Genomic DNA, 27,676 nt, shown 5'->3' with positions numbered 1-27,676 from the left:
CATTAAACATATCGACAGCATATTTTAAGCTTGAATGGATAGGAGAAATAGGCTAGTCATAATGGTACCGTAATAAAATGAATGTGAAATGTATGTGTTTGGGAAGATATTTTTTCAAAAATGCATTATGACAATAAGATTTACCGAAGATCAAATGTGTTCATTTGATTTCAGATGGGAACGGTACGTTTTTCCCGAAGATGTAAATCTCACGATCAAACACGAGACTTTGTAACTCCAAAATATTTGAGCTGGACTAACGAGCGACATCCAATGGATCGAGAGGGGATAGCCTGCCGTATACGGTGATGATCAGGTTAAGGTAAAAAACACAAGCTTTGGTCATACTCGACTTGTGACAGCCCTTCACTATCGTAGGGTAGGCTTAGGTGAGCATATTCTGTATCGCAGTGAATATACCAGTAGCCTACAGTCCAATTCAAATTCGTAAACATGGCCATAATAATAATGTAGCCCGTCCTAGTACACTACGTGCGCACTGACACTGAAAGCAATTGTCATCACATAACGGTAGTTGATATTGTCTGACTGAACCTTGTGGACGCACTGCCAAAGCGAAAGTTATTGCGTTTGAGGTATGTTATGAGCAACTATTGTGTTTTGCATCTTAAAAACGATATTGTAATGCATGATCTTTTGGACAGCTTAAATACATGCGTAAATAATCGAATGGATTTAGGTGCGGCTCTGTTGACTATTGAGTATCTCAAATTATGCGCATCCTCCGATACTGTATGTGAGCCAAGATTTCAGCAATGTCATTTAAACAACAAATCGATACCAGTTAGGTTACCATTATATTTTTATTACGACAGAGAATGCGTCAGTATAATTAGACTAGATTATGTTACACAATCTATCTGTCTAATTTTAAAGTCATTGATTCACCTGCTCCTTGTCTATCATGATGAAAATCAGATATTTGCACATATCCTACTGTGATGATAGCCCAGCCATGTATCATAACTTGTTTTACTTTTAACAACTTGATATTTTATGGCTAAAACAACAGCAGCCACGTTTGCATTCATTGATCAGGCTCAGTACACAATTGATATACATGATGACAATGACAGGTTATCAGTGAGTGACATTGACCTCTGTTAAGTGTCAGTGTGGCCGATCTGTATAAAATAGAGCAATAATACAATAATTTCCCTACACATTGATTCCATATTGGGAGGTTTAAAAGATAATTATGCAATTTCATAAAAAGAGAAATGCCTTGCAATTCATACCTGCAAATCCACATATTATAGCTCTTATTGCCATCAGAAACATGAACAAGCTGGGAAGTGTGTAGTCCCCCGAGCATACAGTGCCTCCCGAATGGCACAGAGGTCTAAGGTACTGCATCGCAGTGCAAGAGGCACCACAACAGACCCGCGTTCGATCTCGGGCTGTATTACAACCGGCCGTGATCGGGTGTCCCATAGGGCGGCGCACAATTGGCCCAGCGCTGTCCGGGTTAGGGGAGAGTTTCGACTGGCGGAGGCTTTAAAAGTAGGCCGTCATTGTAAATAAGAATTTGTTCTTATTTACTTGCCTAGTTAAATAAAGACTTGCCTAGTAAAATAAAGGTTAAATAAAACAAAAATAATAATAATTCCAGGGAGGTGTTAGTGAAACACAGGGAGGTGTTGCACTGCTATAAAGCTGCTATTGACAGACAGCCAGGGAGTGGTGCTCACATTCCTTCTCTTCAGGAAACACATAGCAGCTCTCAGAGAGCCCCCTCAGCACTCATCATCACTCAATAGAAAAGACCCAATACATGGATGGTGCATCAGGATTAGGGGTCATAATGTAAAGAAAAGTAGCCTAAACACATTCAGATACATACAGTGCCTTCAGAAAGTGTTTACACTCCTTGACTTTTTTCCTAATGGTTTTGTGTTACAGCCTGAATTGAAAATGGATTACATTTAGATTTGTTTGTCAGTAGCCTACACATAATACCCTATAATGTGAAAGTGGAATTATGGTTTTAGAAATTTTTACAAATTAATAAAAAATGAAAAGATGAAATGCATTGAGTCAATAAGTATTCAACCCCTTTGTAATGGCAAACCTAAAGAAGTTCAGGAGAAAAAACGTGTTTAATAAGTCACATAATAAGTTGCATGATTTCTTAATGACTTCTTAATCTCTGTACCCCACACATACAATTATCTGTAAGGTCCTTCAGTCGAGCAGTGACTTTCAAACACAGATTCAACCACAAAGACCAGGGAGGTTTTTCAATGCCTCGCATAGAAGGGCACCTATTGGTAGATGGGTATTAAAACTAAACAGACATTAAATATCCCTTTGAGCATGGTGAAGATATTAATTACACTTTGGATGGTGTATCAACACACTTAGTCACTACAATAATACAGGCGTCCTTAATAACTCAGTTGCTGGAGAGGAAGGAAACCGCTCAGGGATTTCACCATGAAGTCAATGGTGACTTTAAAACAGTTACAGAGTTTAATGGCTACGATAAGAGAAAACTGAGGATGGATCAACAACATTGATTCAGGACATAAAGTTAATTGCATTCCCAAATGTTTTGCAGTATTACTTTATTGCCTTGTTGCAAACAGGATGCATGTTTTTGAATATTATTATTCTGTAAAGGCTTCCTTCTTTTCACTCTGTAATTTAGGTTAGTATTGTGGAGTAACTACAAAATGTTATGTTTGGTGCAAATCCAATACAACACATTACTGAGTACCACTGTCCATATTTCAAGCATAGTGGTGGCTGCATAACGTTACGGGTATGCTTGTAATTGTTAAGGACTGGGGATACAAAAGAAATAGACCAAAAGGCAAAATCCTCGAGGAAAACCTGGTTCAGTCTGCTTTACACCAGACACTGGGAGATTAATTCACCTTTCAGCAGGATAATAACCTAAAACACAAGGCTACACTAGAGTTGCTTACCAAGAAGACAGTGAATGTTCTTAAGTTGCCAAGTTACAGTTTTGACTGAAATCTACTTGAAAGTCTTTGGCAACACCTGAAAATGGTTGTCTGGCAATGATCAACAACAAGTTTGACAGAGCTTAAATACTTTTAAAAATAGTAATGGGAAAATATTGGCCAATCCAGTTGTGGAAAACTCTTAGAGACTTACCCAGAAAGCCTCACAGCTGTAATCACTGCTAAATGTGCTTCTACAAAGTATTGACTCAGGGGTGTGAATACTTATGTTAATTAGATATTTATGTATTTCATTTTCAATACATTTGCAAAAAATTCTAAAAACATGTTTTCACTTTGTCATTATGGGGTATTGTGTGTAGATGGATGAGAGAAAAACATATATTTAATCCATTTTGAATTCAGACAGTAACACAACAAAATGTGAAATAAGTCAAGGGGTATGAATTCTCTCTGAAGGCACTGTTTCACTGTGTACATGGATTCACTATGCCTGATTTTGAACAGAGGGCCACAAGAGTACCTTCAGTGAGGAGAGTGCTCAAATGATTTAAATTATGCATATCTTTTATGATTTTTTTATATGCTATTATCATTAATTCAATACGGATACATCTGTACCACAAGGCAGATTCCAAGGAAGAGTATTGAACACATTTTTCTCCTGTAGGCTATGTAATGAGTTATGGACTTAAATACACTTTAAATGGGTTGCTGTGAATTTGACAGTAGCGTACAGGCAGCTCAGTGGCAAGTAAAGTTCTGTATTTCATCTAACAGTATTATACTGTAATATACAGAATCATAGCAAGTCATGTGTAATGACACACAGTACAATACCGTAAAATGTACCGTAAAAAGAATACTGTAAAAAAGTAAATGCTACCGTAATCGAAAAATAATGAATGAATGAAATTAATTGAGGGAGGGGTTTGTATTTCACAGTATTATACAGTAATTACAAGAGATTGCAAACAGGTTGGCTGCTAGGTAAAGTGTTTACACATTACAGTATATTCATTAATATTTTGTGTATTATATCACTTACACTTCTAGAAGCCTTAACAAAGACTTCCAAACTGGCAGTGACTACAGGGCCAAACAGACCAAAAGGACATGGCAAAATGCTCAACCATTTAAGGTTTTGGACTTGCTGCCACTCCAATCTGTCCCCTATACAAATTGATGGGGCACTATAAGGAGTTAAATTAGTACCCTTCTCACTCATGTGTGCAACCAATATAGCCTATGACAAGGCATGCCTCAAAATACACTACATCACCAAAAGTATGTGGACAGAGGGCGAACAATAATAATTTAATGAATCCATTTAACTGATGTGAATGCATAATTTTGATATCAGTGATGATGATGCAGTATTCATCTCTCAGTGTTCATATGAAAGCCTATTGTTACTACATAATGAGAAGGTATTTATCTACAGTTACAGTTGAAGTCGGAAGTTTACATACACCTTAGGCAAATATATTTAAGCTCAGTTTTTCACAATTCCTGACATTTAATCCTAGTAAAAATTCTCTGTCTTAGGTCAGTTAGGATCACCACTTTATTTTAAGAATGTGAAATGCCAGAATAATAGTAGAGAGAATTATTTATTTCAGTCTTTATTTCTTTCATCACATTCCCAGTGTGTCAGAAGTTTACATACACTCAATTAGTTTTTGGTAGCATTTCCTTTAAATTGTTTATCTTGGGTCAAATGTTTCTGGTAGCCTTCCACAAGCTTCCCACAATGAATTGGGCGAATTGTGGCCCATTCCTCCTGACAGAGCTGGTGTAACTGAGTCAGGTTTGTAGGCCTCCTTGCTCGCACATGCTTTTTCAGTTCTGCCCACACATTTTCTATATGTTTGAGGTCAGGGCTTTATGAAGGCAACTCCAATACCTTGACTTTGTTGTCCTTAAGCCATTTTGCCACAACTTTGGAAGAATGCTTGGGGTCATTGTCCATTTGGAAGACCCATTTGCGAGCAAGCTTTAACTTCCTGACTGATGTCTTGAGATGTTGCTTCAATATATCCACATCATTTTCTTTCCTCATGATGCCATCTATTTTGTGATGTGCACCAGTCCCTCCTGCAGCAAAGCACTTCCACACCATGATGCTGCCACCCCTGTGCTTCACGGTTGGGATGGTGTTCTTCGGCTTGCAAGCCTCCCCCTTTTTCCTCCAAACATAATGATGGTCATTATGGCCAAACAGTTCTATTTTTGTTTCATCAGACCAGAGGACACTTCTCCAAAAAGTATGATCTTTGTCCCCATGTGCAGTTGCAAACCGTAGTCTGGCTTTTTTATGGCGGTTTTGGAGCAGTGGCTTCTTCCTTGCTGAGCAGCCTTTCAGGTTATGTCGATATAGGAATCGTTTTTCTGTGGATATAGATACTTTTGTACCTGTTTCCTCCAGAATCTTCACAAGGTCCTTTGCTGTTCTGGGATTGATTTGCACTTTTCGCACCAAAGTACGTTAATCTCTAGGAGACAGAACGCGTCTCCTTATATGAGCCGTGTGACGGCTGCGTGGTCCCATGGTGTTTATACTTGCGTACTATTGTTTGTACAGATGAATGTGGTACCTTCAGACTTTTGGAAATTGCTCCCAAGGATGATCTAGACTTGTGGAGATCTACAATGTTTTTTCTGAGGTCTTGTCGGATTTCTTGTGATATCTTTTGATTTTCCCATGATGTCAAGCAAAGAGGCTGAGTTTGAAGGTAGGCCTTGAAATACATCCACAGGTTGACTCAAATTATGTCAATTACCCTATCAGATGCTTCTAAAGCCATGACATACTTTTCTGGAATTTTCCAAGCTGTTTAAAGGCACAGTCAACTTAGTGTATGTAAACATCTGACCCACTGGAATTGTGATACAGTGAGTTATAAGTGAAATAATCTGTCTGTAAATTGTTGGAAAAATTACTTGTGTCATGCACAAGGTAGATTTCCTAACCGACTTGCCAAAACTATAGTTTGTTAACAAGAAATTTGTGGAGTGGTTAAAAAACGAGTTTTAATGACTCCAACCTAAGTGAATGTAAACTTCTGACTTCAACGGTATATATACCTTGTACCACAGCAGGCTGGTGGCGCCTTAATTGGGGAGGACAGGCTCATGGATTAAGTGGAATGGTATCAAATACATCAAACACATGTTTTCCATGTGTTTGATGCCATTACATTCACTCCGTTCCAGCCATCATTATGAGCTATGTTGGGTGATTAGGCCTGGCTCGCATTCGGCATTCCAATTCATCCCAAAGGTGTTCGATAGTCAAGTTTTTCCACACCGATCGAGACAAACCATTTCTGTATGGACCTCCTTTTGTGCACAGGAGCATTGTCATGCTTAAACAAGAAAGGGCCTTCCCAAACTGTTGCCACAAAGTTGGAAGCAAAGAATCGTCTAGAACCTCATTGTATGCTGTAGCGTTAAGATTTCCTTTCACTGGAAATAAGGGGCCTAGCCCGAACCATGAAAAACAGCCCCAGACCATTATTCCTCCTCCACCAAACTTTACATTTGGCACTATGCATTCAGGCAGGTAGCGTTCTCCTGGCATCCGCCAAACCCGGACTGCCAGATGGCGAAGCGTGATTCATCACTTCAGAGAATGCCTTTCCACTGCTCCAGAGTCCAATGGCGTCGATCTTTACCCCACTCCAGCCGCATGGTGATCTTAGGCTTTTGTGCGGCTGCTCGTCCATGGAAACCCATTTCAGGAAGCTACCTATAAACAGTTATTATGCTGACATTGCTTCCAGAGGCAGTTTGGAACTCGGAAGTGAGTGTTGCAACCGAGGACAGATGATTTTTATGCGCTGCGCGCTTCAGCATCAGCTGGCCCGTTCTGTGAGCTTATGTGGCCTACCACTTCGCGGCTGTGCCATTGTTGCTCCTAGACCTTTCCAATTCACAAAAACAGCCCTTACAGTTGACCGGGACAGCTCTAACAGGGCAGAAATTTGACGAACTGACTTGTTGGAAAGGTGGCATCCTATGACAGTGCCACGTTTAAAGTCACTGAGCTCTTCAGTAAGGCCATTCTACTGCCAATGTTTGTCTATGGAGATTGCATGGCGGTGTGCTCAATTCTGTACACCTCACAGCAAAGGGTGTGGCTGAAATAGCCAAATCCACTAATTTGAGGGGGTGTCCACATACTTTTGTATATATAGTGTATGTTAATGAGCCAGAAACAACAATACCATTCACCCACTAGTGGTCAAAAGATTTTTGGTGCTCCAAAGATATGGTACTGTTTTCTGTGTGGTGCAATTACAGTACCATTAGAAATACAGCAGTTCTTTCCCCGCCCGCAACATATTCCCACAATGCACCATAATTTACAGTATGCTGCAGTAAAACGTTTCAGAGTATTGATAATACCCAAAATTACCTTATAATTTACAGTTTTCCATTACAGTGTACAGTACAGGGAATGGTTGATGAGTTTGGCCAGAGAAGTTATGAATATTTACAGTCACTATGTAGATAATTGTCTGATCAGGGAAGTGACATTGGAGTGGTTATTCACTTGGATCCCATCACCTCAGTGTTAATGGATGTTACATAGGTGTGCTTTCAGGGGAGACATCACCAGTGAAGTTTCTATTATTGTGACATCTCTAGAGATGTCATGCTTTCAGGCTGCCTTTTATCCAGTACCAACCTCACTTAGCAGGGCAGGAGAGCTGTCCCTCCCAGAGAGGTATAGTGCTAACACCTTTCTGGTTTAAAAGCAAAATGGGGAGTATGAAAGGGAAGGAGGGGGGTTTAAAAAGCAGGAGAGCTGAGTGAACAAGAGACGGGGTCCGCTAGGTTTGACTAATTGTGTTTTAAAGTGGGTCTTTGAGCACACAATGGGGAATGGGATGGTTTTTAGCTCCCCTGTGAAGCACCAGAGGATGAGAAAGTTGTCAGATTTGTAGGTCAGACTGCAGGGGTTGGTGTTAGGCAGACTCAGAGCAGCAGCAATGATGGTGTTTTGATCTTGATTTCGCATAGTGTGGGTGTCTTACTACTCTTTGCCACAACTCTGTCTACATTACAGCAATGGGAGGAGTCATATCCCCCTTCTAATAGTGTCACTTTTTGCTGATACATTTTAAGACAGTTACAACATGATCCTCCTCTCCAGTACTGTATATGGATTGTCTTTCCAGCCATGAAGTTAGTTTTGTTTCCTTGCAGTGTGCCATTCCTTCTCTTCTGCAATACTGTGATAAAGATAAAGCAGGAGTGTTTCCTACTCCCGTCTGGTGCTCATCAGAGCCTGACCCGGTTATGGTGTGCTACGTGAGCATGTGTGGCTCCAGAGGGACCTGTCCCCTCCTTGTGCTGATACAGGGATGTAGAAGGAGGTCACCAGCAGCCCACCACAGCCCACCACAGCCCATCCCATCCCAGGCTGCTCCACTCCCGTTTGCAGTGCTTACAATTCCCTCTAACATTGTAGGTCATTCGGCCTCTCCTTCCATTTTGGGAAGGGCTTCCGGGGATATTTCGTCCTAGAAAAAAAATAATTATCGTATCTCCCTAATTCCCAATTATTATGCACAGGCTTATTTAAGAAAAAGGATTATGTTTTTTTGTGTGATAGAGAGGATGGATTTGAATTTGACACTCCTCTCCTTCTGTTCTGTTAGGAGTCCTACACACAGATGAACCAGGCGAGGAGAGGAGAGGAGAGCTCAGCACGCAGGCTGTCATGTAAGCCGTATTCTCTGGGGCCACCTCTCGGTGCATGCTGCTTCCTGCCGCAGGTAAAAGCTTCAGTGTGAGTGCTGCTGTGCTGTGTGTGAGCGTCAGACTGTGCTGTCCTCTCCCTCCCACAGCGAGAGCAGCTCTGCTGGGTACCAGCTCTACCGTTCACTAGAGGACACATTACCCCACTGCTGACATGGAGAAGGTAAGGCGTTCAACGTTCTATTAACATTCCTATGACACGGCTGACACAGATTACCTCAACTCTCTTTTTTCCCCACAAGCAGATTTTCTATTCTACTATTGTTTGTGCCTCTGTGTGTAGAGGCAATTGCAGAAATAGAATGAATGTATATGCGTGGACTTATTATTTGCTGTCTTAGCCCGAGGGTATTCAGACTCTCTCAAGTCTTTGATGTGCTTCAGTGTATTTCTAACGAAGTGAATATGAATATTTTTCCAAATAACTCTGAGGAGATAATGTTAACTGTTAACTGTAATGTGATGAGGATGAAGAGGTACACAACACGTTCTAAAAGAAGAAAGGATAAACCTGTGGAATTGGCTTCAGTATGACCTGTTTTGTTATATTGTTGCAGCTGTATTTTGATATGTGATTTCAGTACATTTGAATGTGCACTTCATTCTGTGCTACTAGTTGTCTTTAAGCTGCATTAAAAGGGAAATGAATCAGCTGGTTGAGCAGCTTGTGTCTGTGACTCTCAACATGGCTTCATTTTGAGGAACTTGATCGAATGCATCTGACATTCTCTGGGAATAGCTCAGAATGTGTGAGCATCGACACAAGTAACCGCTCTGAGGAGTGTGATTTAGCCCAAAGTACAGAGGGAGGTAACACTAATACTTTTGACATATGTCACCCCATCTTTATATCAGACGACCTTGTTGTTTTGTGTGTGTGCTTGTGTGCGTGCGTGCTTGGTGTGTGTCAATATATGACTGGTCTTCTCTTGTCTGTGGCAGCGTTGCGCAGAGTGCCCAGAGCCCAGGCTAGCCCAGAGCCTGTGTACATTCTGCAACAAGTGGCTGTGCTACCAGTGTACAGACATGCACCAGCACCAGAAAGCCACCCCTCAGTGCTCAGACCTGCACCAACACCAGAAGCCCACTACCCAATGTGTCGACCTGCACCAGAGGGACCAGATGGCCCCCAGCTCCCTGCCTCCACCCGAACCAGGCAAGCATCTCTCTGTCTCAGACAGGTTCTCCCATCCCTCACTGCCTCTCCAGTCTCCACATCCGAGTGTCTCTGGCCGGTTGGGTGGAGATGGGCTTCGTTTCCCCGGGGTCGTCATCAGACCTGTTTGGGTTTCTTTGTTTCAACTTTTCCCATGTCTGTTTGTTAATCATGTCTCAGTAGGAATGATTGTGATGAATTATGCATGCAGCCTGTAATGGTTGGTGGTACAGTAATGGTTCCTGCAGACCCTTATGTATTACAATTCATTTTATCACGTGGCCCACATTCAGGGAGTGAACTCTGAGAATGATACTATTTTTGTAGCAACAGTGTTATATTATTTGTGGATGCTGAAAAGTATGTTTCTAGGTCTCTACTCTAAAAGGCGAAGTCATACTGTAACTCTGTGATCACATCTCACCTCTATTGCCACCTCTAAGTGTTGCTGTCTTAGTGTGTCAGTGTTTTGTTTTGGTGTTTTGGTGAGAACATCAGTTTGAAGTGTTGCGGGTGAGGAAGCGTAGCTCTGCAGGCAGGATGTGGTCACTCAGCTCTTAGCACTGGGGCTGTGCTATGCAGTGTACAGTAGGCCTTGTGGAGAGCATTGTGCAAAAGGCACTGCTCATTGGAGTGGTGTGTCCAGCAGAGTGCAGTAGGGTTGTCTTCAGCGGATAGCTATGTTCAGCTGTGACTTTAGTCAGGCTCTGTGGGCCTGTGTGCAGCAGTTTGCAGTGATGTGCTTGTTATGTTATAGGGTTGCGTTGAGCGCTTTACCGATCTGTTGAGTCAGTGTTTAGTTGACTGTACTAACTAGGGCCATGCTTAGCTGTGTGTGTGTGTGTGTGTGTGTGTGTGTGTGTGTGTGTGTGTGTGTGTGTGTGTGTGTGTAGCAGCAGTTCTGTGTATTGTTGGGGGCTGTGTTTACTCATCGTGACACTGTGGTCTCTATCACGTTGTGATCTGTTTCCTGCCCCTTCTGGTGTGTGCGTTTGTGTGTGTGTGTGTGCGTGTGTGTGTGTTGTGTTTGTGTGTGTGTACGTTTGTGCCTGCGTGTGTGTCTGTGACTGTGGGAAAACCTTCTGCATCACCCCAGAGTATAGACATAGGACCAACTTTAATGTGTACAGTGGATAGCCATCTGAACATCACCCAGTCTTCTCAGTCGACCCCTCATAACAATGCTTAGGCCTGCTGTTTCATGACACAATCATTACCCAAGAGGGGAAATAAACATCAGAATCAGGATACAACAATTGGTTGTTATTGTTCTCAAAAGTCAATGAAAGGCTTCAGTCAATTTGGGTATAGTTTGGAAGTAAATAAACTAATGCCACTTGGTGATTGCTTGGACTCCGTATCAAATGATACCCTATTATTACATAGTGCACTACTTTTGGCCAGAGCCCTATAGGGAACAGGTGCTATTTGGGATACAACTTTAGTGTGAGGAAGTGATAACTTTGGGCAGGAAGTCTCATATATACTGCATAAGAATCAAATTTCCAGCTATTTATACAGAAAATTTGCATAGAGTAGGAACTCTCATTACATTGCAAATCAAATGACTAATGCTGCATTTATTTTTTAAAACATGGCCGTTTATGCATGCACACATGAAAGTCATTTGTTCTCTAGCAGCATTTGTTACTGTCTACATCCTGCGGTGTGAAGGTTTTGTTTGATTCTTCAAAAGCCAACCGAACTAAGTTATTAATCTAGATTGGCACTGGTCTTTCATTTCTCCGATCAAAGACCTTCTCTCTCTGCCCTATTTTCCATCTGTCTACCCATTCTTTCAGCCCAGAAATATTTACTAGATTTAAAGGATGCCATATTTCCCCAGCCTAAAATAGTTTTGGAATGATGATGATACTGAATGACTCATGTAATGCATGTTAACTTGAGGCCAATATCAGATTCAACATATTTTCCAACTCTAAAATAGAGTAGAGTGAGATTGCAGATAACATTTGAAACTAAATTAAACAAAAATAAACAGGAAACATTCAGCAAAATAGTAGTTTGTCTTGTAGATTGATTTAAAAATAGAATAAAACATTGATGTACATAAACTGTGTGCTGCCAGACATGAATGTTATGCAGTTGCTCTTTAGTAGGCCGCTTTTGTTTACATGATGTGTCCTTGAACATTTGTTTGTATGATATATCTTTGTGCATTTAGCAAATAAATGTACAGCACCAATTCCTCCCAATACCTTTAGCTGTACGTGTGAATTGCTTGTTTAGTCCTTCACTGTGGTAATGCTATGCTTCTCTCTCCCCTCCCCCCCTCTGCCCGGCAGGCCCTGGCTTGTGTGGCCGCCCCCTCCTCATGTGCCACTCTCACAGACAAGAGCCCTTGGAGCTCTTCTGCGAGTCCTGTGACCTCATGTGCTGCAGCAGCTGTCACCTGTCCGCCCACAAGAACCACAGGTCAGTCCTTAGACACGGCACAAGGGCATTACAGTGAGGGGCTAACAGCAGGTTAAAAACCTCCTGCGTTGTGTCTGGTGCATATCTTCAACCTACCTAATTCTAATTCAGTCCATATGATACATTGCCCTGTTGCCTGTGATTTGCAGCGCATTAGTGGTCCCAAAAGTCCCTAACGTCATACAGTGACTATCCCTCAAGGAGATGCTTGAAATGAAAGGGTGTAAAGTGGTGAGGTTAAGGGGTGTTTCTATTGTATTATTTGACCCACTGTGATATCTGTTTGTCCTCAGGCTGGTGCACATTGGAAAGGCCCTGCAGGACCAACAGTGGCAGTTTGAGAGCCTGATGGCTCAGGTGGAGGAGAGGAGGTCTGCAGTGGAGAGCACAGCCAAACAGATAGAGGACAGGTAAGATCCACTTGTACAATACATTACTGACAGATGTGTAGAATGATCAGGAGTATACGCTGATCTCATAAAGCAAGTGTAAAGCCAACAGCTGGTGGTCTCAGAAACCTGGCTCAAATTTACCAGAGCAATTTTGACGACATGTATACAGTGCCTTGCGAAAGTATTCGGCCCCCTTGAACTTTGCGACCTTTTGCCACATTTCAGGCTTCAAACATAAAGATATAAAACTGTATTTTTTTTGTGAAGAATCAACAACAAGTGGGACACAATCATGAAGTGGAACGACATTTATTGGATATTTCAAACTTTTTTAACAAATCAAAAACTGAAAAATTGGGCGTGCAAAATTATTCAGCCCCCCTAAGTTAATACTTTGTAGCGCCACCTTTTGCTGCGATTACAGCTGTAAGTCGCTTGGGGTATGTCTCTATCAGTTTTGCACATCGAGAGACTGACATTTTTTCCCATTCCTCCTTGCAAAACAGCTCGAGCTAAGTGAGGTTGGATGGAGAGCATTTGTGAACAGCAGTTTTCAGTTCTTTCCACAGATTCTTGATTGGATTCAGGTCTGGACTTTGACTTGGCCATTCTAACACCTGGATATGTTTATTATTGAACCATTCCATTGTAGATTTTGTAACGAGTTTCGTCTTCATACGAAGGAGAGTCGGACCAAAATGCAGCGTGTGGTTTACGATCCATGTTTATTAAAAATATGAAACACGAATCTCCAATACAATACTACAAAACAAAACGTAACGAAACCCTAACAGCCTATATAGTGTGAACACAGGGACACATAGGACAGGAACAATCACCCACAACCACACAGTGAAACCCAGGCTACCTAAATATGGTTCCCAATCAGAGACAATGACTAACACCTGCCTCTGATTGAGAACCATATCAGGCCAGACATAGAAATAGACAAACAAGACATCCAACATAAAATGCCCACCCAGTTCACGTCCTGACCAACACTAAAACAAGGAAAACACACACGAACGATGGTCAGAACGTGACAGTACCCCCCCTCCAAGGTGCGGACTCCGGACGCACAACTTAAACCTATGGGGGAGGGTGTGCATCTGTCCGCGGTGGCGGCTCTGGCGCTGGACGTGGACCCCACTCCATAACAGTTTTAGTCCACCTCCTTAGCGTCCCTAGATAGGTTACCCTCCTTAAAGACCGCTCGGGACAGAGGGGCAGCTCGGGACAGAGGTAGCTCGGGACTGATGGGTAGCTCAGCACTGAGAGGAAGCTCAGCACTGAGAGGAAGCTCAGCACTGAGAGGAAGCTCAGGCAGGTGGTTGGATCCGGCAGATCCTGGCTGGCTGGCGGTTCTGGAAGATCCTGGCTGACTGGCGGATCCGGAAGAGTCTGGTCGACTGGCGGATCTGGAAGAGTCTGGTCGACTGGCAGATCTGGAAGAGTCTGGTCGACTGGCAGATCTGGAAGAGTCTGGTCGACTGGCAGATCTGGAAGAGTCTGGTCGACTGGCAGATCTGGAAGAGTCTGGTCGACTGGCAGATCTGGAAGAGTCTGGTCGACTGGCAGATCTGGAAGAGTCTGGTCGACTGGCAGATCTGGAAGATTCTGGTCGACTGGCAGATCTGGAAGAGTCTGGTCGACTGGCAGATCTGGAAGAGTCTGGTCGACTGGCAGATCTGGAAGAGTCTGGTCGACTGGCAGATCTGGAAGAGTCTGGTCGACTGGCTGCTCTGGCTGCTCCATGCTGACTGGCTGCTCCATGATGACTGGCAGCTCTGGCTGCTCCATGCTGACTGGCTGCTCCATGCTGACTGGCAGCTCTGGCTGCTCCATGCTGACTGGCAGCTCTGGCTGCTCCATGCTGACTGGCTGCTCTGGCTGCTCCATGCTGACTGGCTGCTCCATGCTGACTGGCGGCCCTGGCTGCTCCATGCTGACTGGCGGCCCTGGCTGCTCCATGCTGACTGGCGGCCCTGGCTGCTCCATGCTGACTGGCGGCCCTGGCTGCTCCATACTGACTGGCGGCCCTGGCTGCTCCATGCTAACTGGCAGCTCTGGCGGCTCCTTGCAGACTGGCAGCTCTGGCGGCTCCTTGCAGACTGGCAGCTTTGGCGGCATCCTGCAGAAAGGCAGCTCTGGCGGCTCCTTGCAGACTGGCAGCTCCTTGCAGACTGGCAGCTCTATGCAGACTGGCAGCTCCATGCAGACTGGCAGCTCTATGCAGACTGGCAGCTCCTTGCAGACTGGCAGCTCTATGCAGACTGGCAGTTCTGAACAGGCGGGAGACTCCGGCAGCGCTGTAGAGAAGGAAGGCTCTAACAGCGCTAAACAGGCGGGAGACTTCGACAGCGCTGGAGAGGAGGAAGGCTCTGGCAGCGCTGGACAGGCGAGGCGCACTGTAGGCCTGATGCGTGGTGCTGGCACTGGTGGTACTGGGCCGAGGACACGCACAGGAAGCCTGGTGCGGGGAGCTGCTACCGGAGGGCTGGGGTGTGGAGGTGGTACTGGAAAAACCGGACCGTGCAGGCGCACTGGAGCTCTTGAGCACCGAGCCTGCCCAACCTTACCTGGTTGAATGCTCACGGTCGCCCTGCCAGTGCGGCGAGGTGGAATAGCCCGCACTGGGCTATGCAGGCGAACCGGAGACACCGAGCGCAAGGCTGGTGCCATGTAAGCCGGCCCAAGGAGACGCACTGGGGACCAGCTGCGTAGAGCCGGCTTCATGGCGTTAGGCTCGATGCTCAATCTAGCCCGGCCGACACGCGGAGCTGGAATATACCGCACCGGGCTATGCACCCGCACTGGAGACACCGTGCGCACCACTGCATAACACGGTGCCTGTCCGGTCTCTCTAGCCCCCCGGTAAGCACAGGGAGTCTGCCCAGGTCTCCTACCTGACGTAGCCATACTCCCTGTTAGCCCCCCCCCAAGACATTTTTGGGGCTGCCTCTCAGGCTTCCATCCGCTACGTCGTGCTGCCTCCTCATATCTGCGCCTCTCAGCTTTCGCCGCCTCCAGTTCTTCTTTGGGGCGGCGATATTCTCCTGGCTGAGCCCAGGGTCCTCTTCCTTCTAATTCGTCCTCCCATGTCCATACCTCCACTTTGGGCTGCTCCTGTTGCCTCTTCTCCTGCTGCACCTTTGGGCGGCTACACTCCCCTGGTTTAGCCCAGGGTCCTCTCCCGTCGAGGATTTCCTCCCATGTCCAGAAATCCTTATTGCGCGTCTCCTCGCGCTGCTCCTGCCTGTTGACACGCTGCTTGGTCCTTTTGTGGTGGGTGATTCTGTAACGAGTTTCGTCTTCATACGAAGGAGAGTCGGACCAAAATGCAGCGTGTGGTTTACGATCCATGTTTATTAAAAATATGAAACACGAATCTCCAATACAATACTACAAAACAAAACGTAACGAAACCCTAACAGCCTATATAGTGTGAACACAGGGACACATAGGACAGGAACAATCACCCACAACCACACAGTGAAACCCAGGCTACCTAAATATGGTTCCCAATCAGAGACAATGACTAACACCTGCCTCTGATTGAGAACCATATCAGGCCAGACATAGAAATAGACAAACAAGACATCCAACATAAAATGCCCACCCAGTTCACGTCCTGACCAACACTAAAACAAGGAAAACACACACGAACGATGGTCAGAACGTGACAGATTTTGCTTTATGTTTTGGATCATTGTCTTGTTGGAAGACAAATCTCCGTCCCAGTCTCAGGTCTTTTGCAGACTCCATCAGGTTTTCTTCCAGAATGGTCCTGTATTTGGCTCCATCCATCTTCTCATCAATTTTAACCATCTTCCCTGTCCCTGCTGAAGAAAAGCAGGCCCAAACCATGATGCTGCCACCACCATGTTTGACAGTGGGTATGGTGTGTTCAGGGTGATGAGCTGTGTTGCTTTTACGCCAAACATAACGTTTTGCATTGTTGCCAAAAAGTTCAATTTTGGTTTCATCTGACCAGAGCACCTTCTTCCACATGTTTGGTGTGTCTCCCAGGTGGCTTGTGGCAAACTTTAAACGACACTTTTTATGGATATCTTTAAGAAATGGCTTTCATCTTGCCACTCTTCCATAAAGGCCAGATTTGTGCAATATATGACTGATTGTTGTCCTATGGACAGAGTCTCCCACCTCAGCTGTAGATCTCTGCAGTTCATCCAGAGTGATCATGGGCCTCTTGGCTGCATCTCTGATCAGTCTTCTCCTTGTATGAGCTGAAAGTTTAGAGGGACGGCCAGGTCTTGGTAGATTTGCAGTGGTCTGATACTCCTTCCATTTCAATATTATCGCTTGCACAGTGCTCCTTGGGATGTTTAAAGCTTGGGAAATATTTTTTTATACAATCCGGCTTTAAACTTCTTCACAACAGTATCTCGGACCTGCCGGGTGTGTTCCTTGTTCTTCATGATGCTCTCTGCACTTTTAACGGACCTCTGAGACTATCACAGTGCAGGTGCATTTATACGGAGACTTGATTACACACAGGTGGATTGTATTTATCATCATTAGTCATTTAGGTCAACATTGGATCATTCAGAGATCCTCACTGAACTTCTGGAGAGAGTTTGCTGCACTGAAAGTAAAGGGGCTGAATAATTTTGCACGCCCAATTTTTCAGTTTTTTATTTGTTAAAAAAGTTTGAAATATCCAATAAATGTCGTTCCACTTCATGATTGTGTCCCACTTGTTGTTGATTCTTCACAAAAAAATACAGTTTTATATCTTTATGTTTGAAGCCTGAAATGTGGCAAAAGGTCGCAAAGTTCAAGGGGGCCGAATACTTTCGCAAGGCACTGTATGTCCTCTCAAAGATCATATACAATACACTCTCCAACTCTGAATGAAATACCCATCTAACATATGTAAAGCATCCAAGTGCAATAAAGCACTTATACACCACAATCCATCAACTGTTTTGGTTTCTCTGTCAGTAATCAGAATGTCACTTTCTCTGTGTTCCTCTCAGGCTGCACGGTGTAAAGGTCACGCAGAGGAAGGCTGAGAACCAGATTAAAATGGCAAAGATGATTATGATGAATGAGCTGAACAAACGGGCCAACCTATTAATAGAGCAACTGGAGGTAATGACTCTCTCTCTCTCTCCCCTCAGTCTCAATGTTTCCAGGGGCATTCATCTCCAGTGTCTAGCTGACCATGAATGTACATGTTCCCAATCAGGAGCGCTCCCAACATTATCTAATCAGTTCTGACCGCTCGCAATGGAGAGGCAATAATGATCTGTCAAAAAAGCAGGGATCTTAGGAATGACATCCGTCGAAAAACAAGCCATTGATTAGCCCCTCTCTTTCCATCTGTAATTCACTCTCTCCGTGCCAGCAATTACACGTGAGCATGTTTCTGTCTGCCTCTCTGTGTGTGTGTGTGTGTGTGTGTGTGTGTGTGTGTGTGTGTGTGTGTGTGTGTGTGTGTGTGTGTAGAAGATCTCGGAGGACTTCCAGCGGCGTCTGGAGGACCAGCTGCAGGGGGCGATAGAGATGTGCAGCCAGCTGGACCACGTGCAGAACTTCATCAGCTGGGCAACGGCCCACCACCTCAAGAACCCACTTCTCCTCAGCAGGGAGCTGGTAAGTCTGAAGGGACAGAAGGGGGGTGCTTGCGGGTCAAACACAAGGCCATTTTTTTGCCGCTTGTAAAATGCAAGGCCATTTTCTAGTCTCATTTAAAAACAGAGAAATATATATTTTTTGGAGTTGATTATGGAAAAAGGTAATTTGGGCTTTTACATTACGCCTGTCCTCGTTTAGATTTCTCTCCAGATGCAGCGCCTGCTTGAACCCCCACTACACTCAGACGCCTGGCTCCCTGTGAAGATCAAGTTCAACTGGGATGCCAGCTACTGGACTAAGCAGATCTCAACTCTGGGTAAACTAAGGCTTAAATGATTTGGCTGCAGTAGCTTGGCTGCAGTGACTGGTTGTAAACTGGTTGTATGTAATTATTGAAAGTGCTGCATTTAATGCCGTCCTACTGGAGACCTGGCCTTATTCCTAAACTACAAGTATCTCTGTTGTTCTAGGTCAGCTCACTGCCGAGGGGGGAAATCGCTCCTACTCTGAGGGCGTGGCCTTCCCCAGCATCCTGAGGCCCCAGCCTATCACCTGCTTGTCCCTGCCATCTGTGTGCCATGGAGGGCGGGAGCAGAGCTGTGCCTTCCAGGCCTGCTGTCAGCCCCAGATGTGCTGCCTCCACTGCATACCCCCACAGCCAGCTGTGCAGCTGGACAAGACCCAGCGGGAACCCAACTCCTACTCCGCCAGGTGTGCCCAGTCCACCCTCAGCTCTCCCTCCCTGGCCCTGCACCAGAGTCAGCTGCTCAGGTGCTGGGGCCCTGACAGTCCTCCAGGTCCACCAGCTGTGGTGCCCTCCTCCATGCAGTGTCCCCAACAGCAAGAGCATCTCGCGGCTGCTGACCCAGGCTTGCTCAGCTCCAGCTCCAACAGTAGAGGTCTTGGACTTCAGCCCCCAGACACAGCCCTCTACCAGCCTCAGATTCAGCCACTTCCTGAAACTCATGCACAGCCAGCCACAGATGGGGCCAGGGAAGGCCAGGGCCAGCAGGCCAGCAGAGAGAGAGAGCAGCCAGCTGTGGACAGAGAGGTGTTGACAGAGCAGATCCAGGAGGGGAGCAGGGAGAAGACACATGTACAGACAGGGGTGGACAGAGAGGTGCTGACAGATGGGATCCAGCAGGAGCAGCAGCAGCAGCAACAGCAGCAGCAGCAGCTCCTGTCTCCCCTAGTGGCCGAACTGACAGTGGAGCAGCAGGAGGAAGAGCAGCAGGAGGCCAGGACTACACATCCATCCAGAGACTGCAGAGATGGCAGGGTGAGTTGACCAAAACAACCATATCAACGTAATAAAGCTGTCCATGTTTGCTCAGCGATAGTGCACTTTTGGCCCACGTTGGAGTTCCCCCATTGTTGTCTGTTGACCAGAGAGTTATATAGGTCCCACAGCCTAATTTTTCTTTCACTCTGTTGACTCCCCAGTTGTCACACTTGTCCCTCCTCATTCTCTATGGCCTTATAGACCTCACCACACACTCTGAGCTGAGAGGTGTCAAAACACACGGTCTTGCTCACAAACACCTCTCAGACTAACAGTAGCACACATGCCTCAGCCCTGCCTCGCTTCTGGCCAAGCACACATACACACACACACAAACCACAGATCACACACCTGTCCTGAGGAGAATAGTGCAAGGTACAGCCATTGTTTCGCTTCGGTTGTGCATTATGGCAGAATAAAAAGCCAATGGGTTGAGGGAAGGCTGGATACAGTAAATTGGTTTCATGGTGTTATAATTGAAGCTCAAAGCACATTGTACCGCATGGAGCTTCGCATTATTGCAAGTCTTAAACCCAGGCTGACAGCAGTATTTCCTGTCTCAATATCTACATACAGCGGATATTGAAAAAATTCTGGCAATAACTTTGTTTACACCAAATTATCAGTCACAGTGGTTGACAGCTGCCCTGAAAACAGATGGTGCTACAGAAACCTGACTGGCTTCCATTTGAAGAAGGGACTATGCTTAAGAAAGAGGCACACTAACACAATCAAAGCACCAGCTATGCTGAAATATATAAAAAGACTTAAGTGCAGCGTTGCAGTAAAGCTAAAAAAAGATTATACTGTTTATTATTAGTACCCTTGGTACCAGGGATTGAGCAACCGAATGATCACCGATCAAAAATGTTCCTCCTGCATGATTACAACAACAGAGGCACATGATTTCCGCCTTGCCAATACACAGTGAGTGAAAGTGAGAAGAAAAAGCGCTTGGGCACAGCCACATACGTACTTAACCTGGTAATAATGAGACACTTGGGGAATTGGTGGAGCTGGGAGGTTGATTTCAGCTCTGGGTACACTTCTCTCAGATACATCCCTGTCTTCTGTCTCGCTCCCTCTTCCTCTAGAAGAGGATTATAGCTTTTTTCTCCACATTTAGACTCCTTCACACCTCTCCTCGGGGCGCGGATCAGGTAAGTGTTTTAACCGAGTGGTAATTATGAGCACATGCTCTGTGTCAGCTGGTCTAAATCTCCATGGTGTATGGCGCCTGTGAGAAATAAGACAGAGAAAAAAAGGGAGGGAAGGAGAGGTGAGAGGAAGAGGAGGGGTGAGAGGAAGAGGAGGGGTGCTGAGACACAGGCTGGTGCTCGAGCTTTGTCAGGCGTATGGCTGCATTAGCACAGGGACACAGTTGCTGGGGGCTTTTTGGAAAACTCACATTAGTGAAATGATGATGAGAGGAGGAGACCAATGGACGAGAGACAGAAAGAGAGTCTAATCTGTGATGTGCTAATGCCGCTTATTCAAAGGAGCCTAGCTAACGCACTTCTGATGGTGGATTTACATACGATAATTGGTGTTGTAACTAAGCCCTTCATTATCAGTAGAATAACGGTGTTGTGAGCAGTAGTGTGGGTCATCTCTCGCTGAAATGAATGGGTTTTGCAGCGATTGCGTTGTTTTTAATCAGACAGGCAGAGCTCACAGAATGAATTCTGAGTGGCGTCCTTCGTGCGTGCATGTGATACTGAAGGTTGTTCCGCCACACACCTCCCACTACCGCACTGTCTCTCTGTTGCTATGACATGAATAGATGCACCTGTGTTGTATGATGCTGTCAGCAACCGTAGAGTGTGCTGAGGCGGTCTGCCTTCGTGTTTCTGTGTCCTGACAGAGATCCACTTCACTGGAGATGTCTGTGACGACCCATGGGTTCAGTGTTGATGCTCAGAGCAGCAGGCCCAGCACACTGTGTGGGAGGAAGAGTCGATCCCAGAGCATCCCACCAGAACTGGCAGGCCCCTCCAGCAGCCCTTCCACAGACAGGCCCCCGGGGGCCACCCACAGCCTAGCAACAGCAGCCGTGGAACAGGGACGCATGGCAGACCAGGTAACCTATTAATAAACAGAGACCTGCAGCCATAGAGATCCTATAATTAATGTAATTCTATACAAAAAAAAGAACATTGTAAAAGAAAACAATATTCCAAATACTGTATCTATTACAATATGTCAGTTATTTTAAGGCGCAGTCTCAGCAGTTTTGGATTTGATTTTAAAGGGATACATATGAATGTGGTAGAAAGGTTTGGCTCTCAGACTTAAAACCTTGTTCTTGTTTCACACATGGCAATGTAAATTCTTTGCAGAGGGTAAAAGACATGACCAAAAAAACAGAGCTGATGCAGCAATGAGTCCATTTGCTTTTTTTTGCAAACAAATTGGACAAAGTTGCTAGTGTTGCTGTTTAAAGGTACATTTATCTGATGACAGATGTATTATTTTAATTGCATTCCAACAAAATTAACTTTTTTGGTCAATCAGATTCCAGGTTTACGCGGCAAAGCCTTGTCTTGTTTTTGTCTCTGCAGTTGACTTTGTAGCATGATATAGTACAATACCCATAATGTTTTGTAACGATATCTGGTTTATCTTACTAAACACATTCCTAAAGCTAACACTAAGGTGTCCCTCCTCCTTATTCTTACAGACTTTGAATGTAAAATATAGTTGGTGTCTGTGCTTGATATAGTAGTTGATGTTGATTATGACTGATTCCCCCCCTCATCAGGATTTCATGGATCTCAGGCGGAGGAGGCTGTCTTCTGATGGAGTGATACGATCTGTGGCCTCCTTGGAGAGATCCTTAGCCACTCCTCCCTCCAGAGGCCAGCCCAACCTACGCCTATCGCCTTTGACCATCTACAAGACAGAGCCTGGTACTGAGCCACTTAACTTCCAAATATTATACATTTATCATTTATTATTATACAATATACATTTCTCAGAGGATTTATTTATTTATGTATACACTGTACACTGCAATTCAGATCTAGCTGGCAATATTGTACACCATGGCAATAATAAACATCACCTCTCTCTCTCTCTCTCTCTCTCTCTCTCTCTCTCTCTCTCTCTCTCTCTCTCTCTCTCTCTCTCTCTCTCTCTCTCTCTCTCTCTATATATATATATATATATATATATATATATATTTATAACTGTAGATAAATATGTTCTGAATATGTAGTAACAACATGCTCTCATATGAACACATGACCACTGAGAGATGTATACAGTATCATCATCACTAATATCCAAATTCTGCTTTCACATCAGTTAAATGGATTCATCAAATGAGTATTATTTCTCCTGTTTACCAGATTATGTCTATGCATATGATGAGACTGGGCATGACGTCAAAGGAAAATGCAGAATACCAAGAAAGACTCCAGACAACAGGTACGTTCTATTAAAGCATCATTAAAAACATGTCAAAAGGGGAAAAGCTACAGTTATGTTGCTTCACCACTTCCCTCTTCATACATCAGTGACAGGGAGGTTCAGAAGGAACCTGGGAGTTCCAGTTCCAAGGTTCCAGTGGTGTGTTTGGAAAGGCTGAAGATCCTGGTGTCTCGGATCCCACCACAGGGGCGGCGACAGAGTGACCCTCTGCCAGACACTGCAACAGAAAGGAACGGACCTGTTCCACAGAGGGGAAGGAAGGACAAGATGACTGAGGTAGGCTCCACTAAAACATTGTGAACTCTCTTCTCTTCCAGAAAGTCTATGATGTCAGATTATATTAATTTCATAACCACAATAAACATTATGTCTGAACTAGTTTTGTCCACCAGCTGGTTCTTATAAGCGGCAGCAATTAGCCCAGAGAAGAGGCTAGGTCTGAACTAAATTGCACTGTGTTTCAGATCAGGGTAAAATACTACTGTCATGTTCTAAATGTCAAACTCTGTACTTTCTCAACAGGGAATATCAAAAGAAGCCAAGGTCGCAACGGTCAGCCCGTCTCTGGATAAACAATACTCAGAGAGACACACTATCAATCAATCTCTCCCATCTCCAGTAATTAATGATTGGCCTGAGCATGGAAGACACAGTTCTCACAAAGAGCTCACACTGCAAGTACCCGCCACTGATCTTGTATCACCCCCACCTAAACCTTTCTCTGCACCTGACCTTGACTCTGACTCAGATCCCAGGTCAATCTCAGAAACTGTTTCTGACCCTGAACTGGACTCGGACCCACAACCAGAATCAGATCCCCAGCAAGAGTCTGATCCACCAGCTGAGTCTGCATCAGAGGCTGATCTGGAATCAGTTGCTGATGAGGAATCTCCTGATGAGGCTGCTACAGAATCAGAACCTAGTGTGGAATCAGAACCTAGTGTGGAATCAGAACCTAGAGTGGAATCAGAAGGTAGTGAAGAATCAGAGAATGGTTTAGAATCAGAGAATGGTGAAGACCTGGATGCTGATGCGGAATCGGAGGCTGATATGGAATCAGACCTCCAACCTGACCCTGGTTCAGGCCCCCGTTTTCCATCTGAAACACGTCCGGGATTAGATTCAGACCTGGAATCAGACTGTGCACAACCCCCTGAATCACAAGGGTCTGCAGAATCTGGACCAGATCTGGAATCGGAGCCAGACTCAGTCCCTGACCCAGCCTTTATCAGTCCTGACCCAGGAGTGGAGTCCCGTCCAGCCCAGAGGGCTCTGCCTGCAGACCCTGGTCCACAGATGCATTGTGAAGGAGCCGAGCAGGCCCTGCCTGGGGCAGAGACCATGGAGATGGAAAGTGAAGACTTCTGTGCCGTGTGTCTGATCGGAGGAGACCTTCTGTGCTGTGACCGCTGTCCCAAAGTATTCCACCTGTCTTGCCATGTGCCAGCTCTCCTCAGCTTCCCCACGTAAGTCATCTAATCACCATAAGCCATAGACTGTGTCCCAAATGGCATCCGATTCCCTATATAATGCATTACTTTTGACCAGGGCTCATAGGGCTCATTGGGCTCATAGGGCTCTGATCAAAAGTAAAGCACTATACAGAGAATAGGGGGCCATTTGGGACACCTCACTTCTCTCATCCATCAGTCTTGTCTACACTACTGCTCAGTGGTTGAGGATAACCAATGTCTGCCTCTGTGTCCTCTCCTACTTCAGGGGTGACTGGGTGTGTACCTTCTGCAGAGATATCCAGCAGCCAGAGGTGGAGTATGACTATGAGAACCAGAGGCTGGCTACAGAATGTTCAGGAAAGCCATTGCCTCATGGGCTCTCTGCTTGTGACCAGAGAGTAAGTATTATTCTTCATTATGAAAATTTGAATCAACTGACACTAGACTCAACATATTACTGGTAATGACCTGTCAGTAGTGTCAAGGAGGGCCCAATGTCTTCTGTAAGTGGGGTTTCACACCTACTAGTTACAGTAAATGTTATTTATCATAAGAAATCAATGTTGTCGTCCCTCTGTAGAAATGTGAGAGGTTGACTCTGTTGATCTGCAGCAACATGCTAAGTGCTCCCTTCCATGAGCCGGTCAGTCCACTGGTAAGTGATCCCAATCTTATTATTAATCAGCATGTTAGTATTCACAATACTCCGCAAAAACACAGTGATCTGGTTTAATAAAACGTGTTTTGAAACCTAGGCTCGCCACTACTACCAGATAATCAAAAGGCCCATGGATCTGTCTGTGATCAGGGCCAAACTCAGCAAGAGGAGCACTCACCACTACTATTCACCTGAAGAGTTTGTGGCTGATGTCTCCCTCATGTTCAGGAACTGTGCAAAGTTCAATTATGTAAGTGATATAGATTAATAATAATATTTTAGTGATAGAGGTTAAACTGTATATATTGACCACTGTTTCAGTGCTATATTGCAAATGCATATTTTATTGTATCATTTACATTATTAAATGGCTCACAATGCAATTGTAGGTACTGATCCGGGTCACGGTAGTAAAACCTGAGATGAGCTATGTTTCATTTCTGGTTTCTCTGTCTGTCCTCCAGCCGGACTCAGAGGTGGCCCAGGCAGGTCGCAGCCTGGAGATGTTTTTCAGCTCCAGACTCAGGGAGGTGTTCCCAGACAGGGCCTTCCCTGCAGCCGAGGATGACTCCGACAGCGATGAGTATGACGAGGTGTACAGAGCAGCTGAGGGAGGCTTCCCCTGGCCAGAGAAGAGAGAGCAGTGCCACAGGAAAAGGAAGAGGAGGCACTCTCTCAGCTGGAGGAAGCATAACTTCTAGTTGTAGGCAGTGGAGCAGAACATATCACTGGCTATTTTGAAGGACAGTATGACATGATATTGCACTGGACGTTTCCATCCAAGAGAGGAAGCTGAGTTTTTATGAAGGGATTGTATGTACATATTTACATTTTGAGAATTGTACTTCTTCATTATAAAGGTTATTTGGCCTGGTATTTGTGTCAAATATTATTGTATAAGTATAATCTGACATACATCTTTATACTTATTATGCCTTTATAAACTGCGTTTCTGGTATTTGTTTTTTGTTTCAGATATATTTGGAGATTCTACCTATATATGTAGATTCTCCATCATATATACAGCAAAACCTATAAGGTCAGTATTAATAAATGGTAAACATATTTATAAATGTTAAACTCTACATTATCTTGTTTTATATATTAATATTGAGTGTTTTTAGTGGCTAAATGATTGCAGGCAATTAGTAAATACAGACTATTAATGTTAATATTTCTGTCTTGCATTTTATATTTATATATATGTATCTCTGTCCTATATGCACTTAAAGTACAGTATAGAACGTTATGTACACCTACCTTTTTATACTGCAATGATTTGAGTGACTGACAGAGGGCGCCCTTTCTTCAGCAGCAATGACTGAGCACAAAGGAAAAGGTTAAGTTCATATTGAACCAAGGGGGTATTCAAAGAAGATTAAGATAAATATAAAAATGAACATACCTTTAGTTGAAATTGCCACAATAGTATTGCAAGGCACGTATGCTTTAGATTTGCATTTATTAAATCGTAATGAAATTATACTTCATTAGTATAAGGCCAGTATTAGTAATGATTATTTCTCAGGCTTAATGGGAGTGGGAGGTATTTGATCCAGTGTGAATAAGTAGAAAGACCTAGCGAAGTTAAGAGTGACTTAAGAGGAATGTTATGTTATTTCAACTTTCTGTAGTTTCTATGTAGAATGTACATGTTAGTTTTTCATTTATGTAAAGTGGCTGCTGCAATACGGTAGAGCTGGCTGTATTTTTTTAAAGGTTGCTGCAAAATAATAGCTTAAATTAACTGTCGGAACAAGCTAAGTTTGCAATTTGAATAAACAAACGGACTTAAAACGATTGTAGGTATTTTTTCTCGGTAGTATTTCATTTGGACTTTTCAATATGGAATATCTCTGCTTCCATCTCTAATATTGAATCCTAAACGCTACAAAGACCCTCTCAGAGTTAACTGGTATCAAGAAATGTCCATTTAATAAAGAATAGCTGAAAAGAAAAGTGCTCTATTTGAAACGGTCCTTGCTATTCTTCTACGATTCCTTTTGATTCCTCATTTCTATCCTGTCTGAAGTTATTTTATGGGGTTATGGAAATAATAAATGTCTATCTTTAACCGACAACGGCATGTTTGGTATCAACATAGTCTTCTTGCTAGTTACTACCTAAAATATATCTAATAAGCTTAAAGGTATGCTGAGTCATTTCTGGAGTTTCTGGGGGATTTGACAGAATGGGGTTGTGATTAGTTACCGACAGTCAAGTGTCAGTCAGTGTCCCACCTCTTCTCCATATGGGCGGTGTTGCTGTGGACTTGACAAGATGCAGGATGCGTTGCCAGAGCATCAGTGGGTATTAGTGCAGAAGACTTCTCAGGATTGTGAGTTTGTTCAAATATTTAATTTACATGAAGACATGAAAGAAAAATAATCTCCTAAAATAACCTCATTTATGTTGATGTAAGCTATTTCACAACTTCTTTCATCTTCCTTTATTTACAGCAGCTTGTCATATCCAAGAAAGATAACATGCCTTACTAAATATTTCATGGAGATAAAAAGTGTTTAAAAGTTGCTGTGTCAGCCTA

General features: G+C 44.2%; 1 protein-coding gene across 1 annotated transcript; it reads left to right on the top strand.

Annotated features, from left to right (window-relative positions):
• Positions 1–174: 174 nt before the first annotated feature.
• Positions 175–27,212, top strand: LOC139411572 (tripartite motif-containing protein 66-like). Its single transcript, XM_071158108.1, has 19 exons — positions 175–322; positions 8,621–8,737; positions 8,810–8,883; positions 9,663–9,876; positions 12,183–12,312; positions 12,606–12,722; positions 17,705–17,819; positions 18,177–18,323; positions 18,504–18,621; positions 18,776–19,584; positions 21,452–21,667; positions 22,349–22,496; positions 22,938–23,016; positions 23,106–23,295; positions 23,542–24,485; positions 24,739–24,871; positions 25,054–25,128; positions 25,229–25,381; positions 25,596–27,212. Exons 3-19 carry the CDS (start codon positions 8,875–8,877, stop codon positions 25,830–25,832), a joined length of 3,834 nt encoding a protein of 1,277 aa, XP_071014209.1. The 5' UTR covers positions 175–322; positions 8,621–8,737; positions 8,810–8,874; the 3' UTR covers positions 25,833–27,212.
• Positions 27,213–27,676: the final 464 nt, after the last annotated feature.

This window comes from Oncorhynchus clarkii, chromosome 6 (genome assembly GCF_045791955.1).
Source record: "Oncorhynchus clarkii lewisi isolate Uvic-CL-2024 chromosome 6, UVic_Ocla_1.0, whole genome shotgun sequence".
NCBI classification, from domain to species: Eukaryota; Metazoa; Chordata; class Actinopteri; order Salmoniformes; family Salmonidae; genus Oncorhynchus; species Oncorhynchus clarkii.
Note: the sequence above shows the minus strand (reverse complement) of the source record. Positions and strands in the feature narration are given on the sequence as shown.